The sequence below is a fragment of the Melanaphis sacchari genome, unplaced genomic scaffold, assembly GCF_002803265.2.
Source record: "Melanaphis sacchari strain LSU unplaced genomic scaffold, SCAv2.0 Contig48_pilon_pilon, whole genome shotgun sequence".
Classification (NCBI taxonomy): domain Eukaryota; kingdom Metazoa; phylum Arthropoda; class Insecta; order Hemiptera; family Aphididae; genus Melanaphis; species Melanaphis sacchari.
Genome location: NW_020271327.1, coordinates 1,986,927 through 1,998,205, shown reverse-complemented (window position 1 = coordinate 1,998,205; position 11,279 = coordinate 1,986,927). Strand labels below are relative to the sequence as shown.

Here is an 11,279-nt window from a genome sequence, read left to right as displayed (position 1 = left end):
TAAATTGCGACGGTTGAAACTTAGATTAAAGTTATAAATTGAAAATTTTAATTTCATTAAGTAGTATCTTATTTTTATTAGGTAGTTGGAAATGAAATTGTAGATAAATAAGTTAAATTAGTCATTCTTTCACTAGGCATACGATTTATGGACATCACATCGTAAACCAATATGAAAAATGTTTTAAAAAAAAACCCTTTTCTTATTGCAAAAAATATTAACAGTCAATCAACAGAGTTAAGTTAAATCATTCGATCATAAGATGAAATAGAAATCCAAATTTTAGCATTGCAAATGAAAAAAAATTAAATCCAGTTAGAATTGGACATACTAGATTAAAACACGAATTTTTGATGAACAAAAGCAACCCTACTGTATATTAATCTTCTATTCTCTCGCACTACTTACCCTAAAAATTTAACATATGTTTAACGAATGAATACAAAGATTATACAGAGAAACTTAAATAAGTCATATTACTGCTGAGAATTTAGGTCCAGGCTCCACCAATGAATGAATAACCATTCAATTTTTCAAACAAACATAAACATTAGATAATCTATAATAATAAATTATTATTTATTAATATAATTTATATAATCTCTACTATCTTGTCACACAAAAACAAATCCTATGATAAATACAAGTAGGTAACTATACTTAAATCTGTTAATATTGTATAGAACATCTATAACAATTGTATATCATTTAAACACATCATGATAAACTAAGTATTTAAATTTGTTATGTCATATGTATGTATATATATATATATTATATTAAAGCGAAATTTTATTTATGAGCAATAATAATATGAAAAGAATATATTGTTAAATATTTATGTTGGCTAATGGATACTCGATATAAGACTAACAAATTGAATAATATTATACTTATATTTATTTGAAGTAACACATGTTACATAATTTTATTAGTACCTACCTACATAAATTCTTCAGTAATAATTGAAAAATTGTTTTAATTTTAAAATTAATACTTATTTAAAAAAAAAAAAATTGTAATTTTTACGCTAAAAGTAAATTTGGATTTATTTAGTTATTTATAATCACTATTCAAAAAATTTTTTCAGTTGTTTAATACCTATTTTATAAGTTAATAGTTAATACACTAAGCCAAATGAGTAGCTACATTTTTGATAATGGAACTTAAACATAAAATAAATAATCAATATTTACCCGATTTCACTGTTGTTTCTGTGAAAAGTATTCAAACAGAAACTTACCCTTTATAAAATATCAAAAGGAATTTGAAATTTACAATGATAAATTACTAAAATATACAAACTGTAAATAAACGTTAAAATAATATTATTTATAATGTATGAATTTTTCACTTTTATTTGATTAATTATTTGCTCTTTTATTTCAAGTCAAAACTTTTAGTATTTTTTTAGTATTTTGGTATGTTATTAGTCTAGACAAACATCATAAAATCAATCATTTATCAATTTAGAAATGAAAACCAATTAAATAAACCATTATAAATTATTGTAATAACACTGCGTGTATATTATGAATTTAAAAAATTCTATAGAGATACGCACTTTTTATTTGATTCTGACAAAAAAACAAATTAAAATCTTATAGAATTATAAATACTTCAATATATTATTATCATCAACATTTATATTTATCTTACGTTAGTAAAACTTAAGATAGCCAAAAATAGATTTCCTTTTAGAACCATCAACAATGTATTTACAAGTTATTGTAATAAATAATTATTATTACATGGATATTATCACATTATAAATTAAAACAAGTTCTTATAACTAAAAATAATTTATAAATTTATATATTTTTAATTTTTTAATCATACTATAAATTAAGTACATATTAATAAGTTTTGATTTAAAAGTCGTCCACTTATTTCAAATTGAAATTATACGTCTGAATATTTGATTGAAATTTACCATAAAAAATTTTAATCAAACAATATTAATACATTATAATATTTACAATATCCATTAAATCATTACATAAATGATGTTTTGACGTAAAAGTCGTTTAGTGTCCACTTATTTTAATTTGACATTACACGTTTGAATATTTCATTGGAATTTTTCATAAAATATATGAAACAAAATACAAAGAAATAGTCATTAAAAATCTCTTTGATGTAATTCTCATAACAGTCCTGTCAAAATTAATTGTATAATAATACCAAATTATACGTATACTATTTTATTGATAATTTTTAATGTATATGACGAATATATATAAAAAAAATAAGTTTCTTCTCCAGAACTTTTAAGAACAGTTATTATGAAAACAGTGTTAAAACCATGGATTACATTAATGTATTATTGTCGTTTTTAACCACACATATAATATCTGCAAGTCAATCTAACAATAATATTGTTGCTCAATATAAATTAATGGAACAATTTTTAACGGTCAAAAATCTAGACACTGCTCTTTTGTACACATGTTGGTCACCGTCAGGTAATAAATAAGATTAATTTGGTTATAATGATGTATTATTGTAATTTTCGTAGTTTAATTTCTATCATACAATAGATCAAATAAAACATATGAAAAAATTCAATGAAAAAAAAATTATGGTTACATATCGCAATAAAGCAGATTTTTATGGAAATTTCAGTCGGGATGATTTGTTCACAATAACAGTGTACTCTCCTTTGCTAGGAATAATCGTCGATTGGTCATGTAATGATGACCTATTATTCAAGGTATAATTAATATACATTTATTGGTTTAGCAATATTGTATATAATGAAATAATTGTTTTTCAAATCAAAAATATAATATTCATCCAAAATTAAAAACATGATTCAAAAATAAATGTATTTTTTTTTATCTTAATCATAAAATAATAATAACAATAAATTATTAATGGCATATCACATGATTGTAAGGTAAAATAATTTTTAAAACATTGGTATAAGAATTAATTTTGGCAGTAAATTCAATTCTTTTTGTTTTAACCGATATTATTTTGTTTAGGTACATAAAATATATTATTTATAGCTACTTCAAAATATTTACTGAAAATTAAAATGTGATATTTCCGTAAACTAGATAACTTAAGATAAAATAACTTTCAATAAAAAAAGTTTAACACCATGATACGTATAACATATATAACACACTCTTTCGTATATATATATTTCAAAAACTATTAAGCTTAAGTAACTTTTCTTTTTATAACAACGTAGGTATTTGTTGAACTTTTTTTGGTATCCAGCCAAAACAACAAAAAATAGATAGTAAAAGAAAAAAAATAGCAAATTAAAAATATCGAAAAAATATTTAACAAAAATGAAAAGCGGAAGAAAATATATTAAACGAATGGGAAAAACTATAAATAACAACTTAACATATTTCTTGTATTTATATTTTTTATTATTTATTCTTTAAGAAGATAATGGGCCCCACTAAACGAATTCATACTACCAGTTATCAGTTAATTACAGTAGTGTATGATAACTGTCTCTACAATATTTTATTAAATTTATATTTGAATTTAATATAATTTATAATCCAATATTTACTATTTTATGGTGCATCGCATATTATGATCCAACATTATGGAGATTAATTGATATGTTGAAAAATCAGCATTATTTAGAATAGATATTATATAAAACAGGAAAATTTCATTATCGGACAAAAACATGTTATCAAAAAAAAAAAAAAATGAATTACTGAAAATACTTATATAATATCACTTTTTGTCTTTCAATACTCATGATAATATAAGTTATTTAAAAAGCATCGTTCATAACCTAAGCCTGCCTATGTAAAATTTGTAACAAGAATAAAATTTGTAGTCATTTATATCTAAAAAAAGTATAAAAATAAGTGTTATAGGAAATATTCGATTAAAAACCATTTACTTTACCATGTAACACAAAACCACAGTATTTTTCTAAAAGTGTAAAGTATGTTTCTTGACATCTTTCACAGGACGTTTTTACAGTTTTTGACTGTTCATTTATCGCACAGCAAAAATATTTACAATATTAAACACAATATCGCACATTTCATTTACACAAATGATTTTGTATAAACTTATGGTGTTTTTCAATCCTTTTCATAAAAACTAAAATAATTGTTTCAAGTAATAAAAGAATCTAAATTATTTAAACAAATATTGGTACTTGTTTAAACAAATTTATTTATATCTATTGTTTTCTACCATAAAAATGTGTTGTACATACATTACATTTTTTAAGAAATACTACACGGTATAAATTAATGTCATTTAGGTGACATTACCGCTTAAAATTTTAAAATTCCCTTAAAAAAAAAAAGTCCTATAAATGATAATTCTCAAAAATATTTTGAAGCATTTTGAACATAATAATTAATACACATAAATAAGTTATATTTTCGAGTTTGTGTTAGTTTTTTTCTATGTATGTCAATAATACATTTTTTTAAAACTCTGTTAATTAAATAAAAAAGTTTTTCATAAGGAATTTATAAATTAAATTAAAAAAAATACTCAGTAACAATATTATTTTATAAGCGTTTAATGTTAGAATTTTGACAAAATAGGTCAAAATCGCAAAAATTTACAAATTATTTTGTAATTGAAAATTCTTAAAAGTCTTAATATTTATACCTTATGAAAATTGTATACAAGATTTTCCACAAACTATTCAGTATTGAAAAAAAAATGTTAAATTAAATTCCACAAAAAAATTGAATTTTAACGATTTAGGCTATTTATGCGCAATACGATGATCTATCATAATAATTTTATATTTTAATAATAATCAAAATTTAAGTTTTTGTGTAACTTTTTCTTTTTTATTTTTAATTAAATAGATTTATTTTTTATTTCCGAGTTTTTTAATTAGATATATTTTTTATTTAAATTAAACTTAGTTATTGTTAATCAATAATAAATATATTTATCAATTATTAGTATAAATCAAATATTATAAGTTTAAATATTTTAATTATATGTAATTCAGACTTTTGATAGAGTATTGCACGACAGTTTCCTCTACAAATTTAAAAAAATTCTCCCTGCTCTTTATTATCTTATTTTAAAGTCTTATCTTGACAATCAAACTTTTTCAGTTTGAATGAACAATAGCTATATGGAAAACTTCTCTATTATTGCCGACATCCCTCAAGGAAATGACATTGCGCCTTTTCTTTACTCCGTCCTCGCACATGACATCCCGAAATCTAGATACCGACGACACAACAATTTTGATCACAAATAACAATCCCCATTCAATGTCTGATATGTTACAAAATCATCTAAATATGATCCAGATCTATTCTAAAGATCGAAAATAAAAATAAATAATTCTCCCATATTACCTTTTAATTAAGACCAAGTGAGTGTCCTCCAGTCTCATTTAATAATAAGTAATAACATAATTCTAACAACCTCTGCAGTCAAATTCTTGGGTTTAACGTTTGACAAATGACTAATTTAGGCTGAACATCTTAAAAACAAAAAGAAATCTGTAAACTCTAGACTAAATGTTACCCATTATATATTATAAATAATTAAATTGTTGATGTTAAGTTTTCAGAAAGTTGGTTATGGAACTCAAGTTATCAGTGGCTCATGGTGATGAGCAAAATATCAAATGATAACATTATTAACATTCAAAGTTTTTTAACATCGAAAAATATTAACCTCACTATCAACAGTGAAATTTTATTAGCATATCCTAATGTGATGGATGGCACTATTATTAATTGGCGTATTTTTGACATTTATCGTACTGCTTTTGAACCAAGAGGAAAACTAATGATTGATGTTGTAAATAAAACTTTTGGTATGTGGGGAAACCGATTATGGAAATTTGATAAAAGATCAAATTTAGAAAATGTAACATTAAATGTTGTTACTGTAGTAAGTATGGCTTTAAATTTCCAAAAATAATTGGCCATTATTTATTTAATGAAGTTTTAACTTATACAATATACTTGGCACTTACACATGGAATAGGAATACATATACGTCTTTTTCAGGAGAAAATACATTTAAATGTTTTACTTAAAATACAGATATTTTAAACAGAATATAGTAAACTAATAAAATATTTCAAATTATTAAAACAATTAAAATAATAAATAAAATTAAAATATAGTCTGTGAAATAACTCGTCAATCGTCATATTATATGAACTAATTTTAACGTGATTAAAAGGGTCTTAAAATATGTTAAACGATATTACATCCATAGTTACCTAACGTAGATGTAATAACTCCAGCATAACTTTTATCACTGTATATGTTTATATTGATATTACCATATTCATATATTTAATTTTATGATGTAAAAAATTGATTTTCTTTCAATGCAAATAATATTTTTGAGAATGGTACATTTTTAAATTCTCAGGATAATAGTTACACTTTCTAATAATATAATGATTTTCAAAACTCACTAATAACTCTGAATACAACTGTACTATAATATAGTTAAGATATGAACGTTTCAAACTTCTCGCGTTGGTTCAAAGTACCAGACTAGAGTATCTATACAATAATTGGATTACAAACTAAATGATTACAGAATAACATAATAGTATAATCAATTGTATAAAGTATATACCACATCAGGGGTGGTCAATCTACGGCTCTTATCACAGACTCATAATATGGCTAGTATATTATCGTAAGATATGAACATTTTTAGAAAAAAATCATTTTCAATATGAATTTATGAATTTATGTGTTTTAAGAAGTATAATATTTTATTAAATTTCAATTTATAAAAAAAATATACAAAAAAAAAAAATAGTGTTTTTGATACAATATTAAAATATGTATTTATTTTTATTTTTAATTATTAATTAATATCATATATTGTTTGGCATTTTATACATTTTATTACAATATTTATATCTAATCATCTTCTTTACGATAATCATGTACATACATTAATAAGAACTTTTTTTTCATTTTGGCTCTTCCATATTTATTAATATATTGGGCGGCTCGCAAGTCTATTCTTGCTGATCACCCCTTCATAGAAATGTAATAACTGAAATCAATATAATGCTATTACTAAATGTAAAAAAAGCGATTATGTTACTTAAGTACAAAGTTCCAAAGTGTTTTAATAATCTGAATTAATGTGTAGACTATAGTGACTAGAATTCGCAAGAAAAGGTAGCAACTTTCTGAAAAAAAGGTACCATCTCATTTACACTTTTCACGTTACGTTACGTTATACGTCTAGAGAGCTTGAATAAAAATCAATATCGAGAAATAAGGGACTCGGATCCTCCATGTATTTAATGTATCATAATTTATCTTCACTTTTTTGTTCAAGTTCAATAACTTACGTGAATTTTGGACAGTTTTAATAATAAGTAAATATTATTTATATTAATGTATACTTACAGTTTTGATACATTAAATGTCATATCTTATTACCAAAATTTAAATAAAATGTAAATGTTAAGGTACAATATTTGATTTAATTTAAACAGTCTGTATAATGGATCAAAAAGAAACAAAATGTTAAAGACATTTTTTATTATTATTATTTAATTCTCTCGACAATAATATCATGTGAATTACTTCTATTAATTTATAGTGTATTTTTTAAAGACCCAAATGAAAGATAAAAAGTTATGTATAATATTATTACAATACTTAAGTAATCTAACAGGTTAATAACTATATACTGTACTATTAAAGTGAATAAAATAATGTGAATCTATAAGTTTTAAAATTAGAAAGATTAAAAAAAAAAAAGAAGAAAAATATATAATTAAATTAATTTAAATCACGCGGGGACGTGCACGCTTGAGTCGGTGTATTGAGGGTGGGTCACTTGGTGTGTAAAATCGTGCGCTAATAGCAGAATGTCAGCGGTCGAAAAAATTCTTTGTTAAATATTTGAAATACTCAGTTATAAAAGATATCCCGAAATATTTGTAGAGAACTGCAATATAAATAAACAGTATGGTGGATACAATGACATTTGATATTATTCTCGAAATTTTTGATTAAAAACTTGTATTTTGTTTATATGAATCTTTGCAATTAGGGACTACATTTATTAATAGCATGACCGTTTTCAAACAAAAACGTACCCTTCTCTTTTCGCCGATTCACTTTTCAGCCAAATTTAAAAAAACACCGATTCCCTTTTCAACCAAAACAAAATTGTATATAATACATGTAAAAAAATAAAATAATTAGTACATAATTTTTATAAAATTAGGGCAATTATATAATAATATAGTTTTGAAAATAATTAAAAGTATACAATGCATAAAATGTTGTAAAATAAAATGTAGACAATTATTTAAAATATAAGAATATCTATATATTAACGTTACTTTTATGTTAATATGTTACAGCATGTAATATGTATAATATTATATAAAAAAAATAAAATTTAAATCACATAAGTAGGTTTGTAACATATCAACATAAAAATGATGTTAATAAATAGATATTCTTATATTTTAAATAATTTTCCACATTTTATGCAACTTATACTTTTAATTATTTTAAAAATAATATAATTATACAATTTCCCTAATTTAAAAAAAACTTATATAGGTACCAATTTTATTATTTAATTTTTTACATAAATTACATAAAATTTTGTTTTGGTCAAAAAGGGAAGAGTACGATTTTGGTTAAATAAGGAATTGGTGTTTTTTTAAATTTAGTCGAAAAGTGAACCGGCTGAAAAGGGAAGGGTACATTTTTGGTCGAAAACGATCTCGCCCTTGTTAATCATACGCATAGTATTTTTGTGTAGAGTATGAGTAAAAATTGTAAAATAATAAAGTTATGTTAATATTTTAGAGCAACCCATACGGTGCCTTGGCTAAGAAAAATGGCACGGACATTAAACCATCTAGTGAGGAACTGATCAAATATTTAATGACGTTTAATTTGGATCGCTTGAACTCCGTGCAAAAATTTAGCTATGCCATAATGTATCCGTTGACGAGAATTTTATTAAACATGTCGTTAAGTATTATTATAGATATCATAATATATACTAAAAGTACTCCGACCTATAGTATTGCATTTAATATCTAAAAAACTGTTTTTCCTATATAAAATGTTATGTGTATGTTATACTAGATTAAAAATTGAAACGACAAATTCATGGGGTTACAAAGTTAATAACAAATGGGACGGAATAGTCGGAATGTTAATATCCGGAGAAGCTGATTTTTCTTTAAGTATAAATGCGTTGAGGTCTGAAAGATATGATGTCGTCGATTACTCGGCTATTTCCTCTTGGAAACACTCGTACGTAAAGTTACTCAACAGATAAATTAGTTTAACATATTATAACATAAAAACATTCGATGTTTATTTTGCGTTTTAAAAACTGAATCAAAAAATATTGTTAATTGGAATGCCTATTATACGTTTTTCTTTATTAAATACAAATTGTTTCTCAGACCTTGTTTCATTTTCCGTCATCCACGAACGTCCATGGCGTCAACGAACATATTTTTGCGTCCGTTCGAAACAACTGTTTGGCTATCAATAATATGTGTAATCATATTGTCTGGATTTGTTAATTATACAATCATGCATTATGAATCGAATCAAACGTTCTCGTTGAGAGAGTTAAGCGATATCGTCCTACTAAAAATCGGCACGTTGTGTCAACAAGGTATACTATAATGTACATAGTATTACAATTTATCGTATTATCCTGTTCTATTGTCTATGGATAATGATGTTCATGTATTATTATCCATTGCGCATACGTTTAAGTTATATTACATATTTTTTTTATCGTCGAAATGTATTTTTGCGGCAGGTTGTTTAATACGTATACATCTTGTTTTCAGGCACAGTCATGGAACCTACAAAACTCAGCAATAGGCTGATTGTACTTTTAATGTTCGTGTTCAGTTTGGTTATATATCAGTTTTATTCATCGAGTATTGTCTCCGGATTATTGCGCCCCACCGTAATTAATATCGATTCGGTTCAAAAACTTGAAGAAAGCGGATTAGACGTCGGCGTTGAAGATTTCAACATTATTACTAAATTGATTGAAGTACGCTAAATCATTTTAAATTGTAGGTACACTCTATCGTATTAAAATGTACATTTATTAGTATTGTGTAATTATGTTGTGTATAGTACCTGTACAGTGTATAATATTATTATGTTTGAACGCGTATGCGTAAAGGTATACGGGGAAATCAATCCGTTTTTTAAAAAAATTATCGACAAAAAAATTAAACCGAAATCAGAGTATCTATTGGCTAAAGATGGAGTACAAAAAATTAAAAAAGGTCACTACGCATTTTTAACCGATCCGGCGACTAGTTATTGGCTAATAAACGATATTTTCACCGAGAAGGAAAAATGCGATTTATCGGAATTGCCACTCCACAGGCCGGAAACCACAGGCTACTTGGTTCAGAAAAAATCTCCGTACAGAAAATTAATCAACTATGCGTAATATTACATTATTGTGAAGAATATTTCAACGGGAAATGTAAAAAAAAATTATCAATTTTTATACGTTATTTTTCAGAAATTCTATTCTATGGGAAACTGGTCTAATGCAAAGAGAACTCAGTATATGGCATGCTAAAAAACCTAAATGCACCGCTGGGAAAACTACAACTGAAGAATCTTTAGTTAGCGTAGAAATCAAAGACGTAGTATCACTCATAGCTTTTCTGGTCATTGGATTTATTAGTTCTCTCACTATTTTAATATTGGAAATAATTTTACATCACTATAAAACAAATACTGATAGAATTACGCAGAGACGTCACACTTCTTTGTAGAAAATTTAAGGATCACTTTAAGTATTAATTTTACGTAATTATGCGAGCCTCATTAGTATTTTATTTTTTTTTTTTAATTACACGGGCAAATTCCCAGTTAAAAGAAATAAATTTACATAAGATACATTATTATTTATTATGATGATTCTAATCATTAGAAATTATGCATTTACTACAATATATCTATTTAATATCAAATGTAACAACATTTAACTATTTACCTATGTAGGTAGTAGGTACCTCATCTATAAGTTATTGTTATTTCTTAATTTCTTATATTTTTTAGAATTTGTCTTTTGTATTTAATTATATAACATATACAATTAATTTTACTATGTATATTTTAGTATGCGATTAGTACTTTTATGCCGGTTTCAAAATGAACTCGCTCTATTTAAAAGTTTCTGATGAAAATATTTTATTTTTTATTTATGAAACAGTTAAAAGAACCTAGGTCCCTTATAATACCTTTTATAATAGTAAATGAACATTAAAAAAAAAAAACACAAAACAAAAATAA

At 24.2% G+C, this 11,279-nt stretch overlaps 1 protein-coding gene across 1 annotated transcript; it reads left to right on the top strand.

The window, feature by feature from the left end:
* The first annotated feature begins 2,305 nt into the window (after positions 1 to 2,305).
* On the top strand, positions 2,306 to 10,759 carry LOC112598579 (probable glutamate receptor). Its single transcript, XM_025345102.1, has 9 exons — positions 2,306 to 2,465; positions 2,541 to 2,713; positions 5,536 to 5,868; positions 8,793 to 8,959; positions 9,078 to 9,248; positions 9,404 to 9,621; positions 9,803 to 10,014; positions 10,150 to 10,421; positions 10,501 to 10,759. Exons 1-9 carry the CDS (start codon positions 2,306 to 2,308, stop codon positions 10,757 to 10,759), a joined length of 1,965 nt encoding a protein of 654 aa, XP_025200887.1.
* Positions 10,760 to 11,279: the final 520 nt, after the last annotated feature.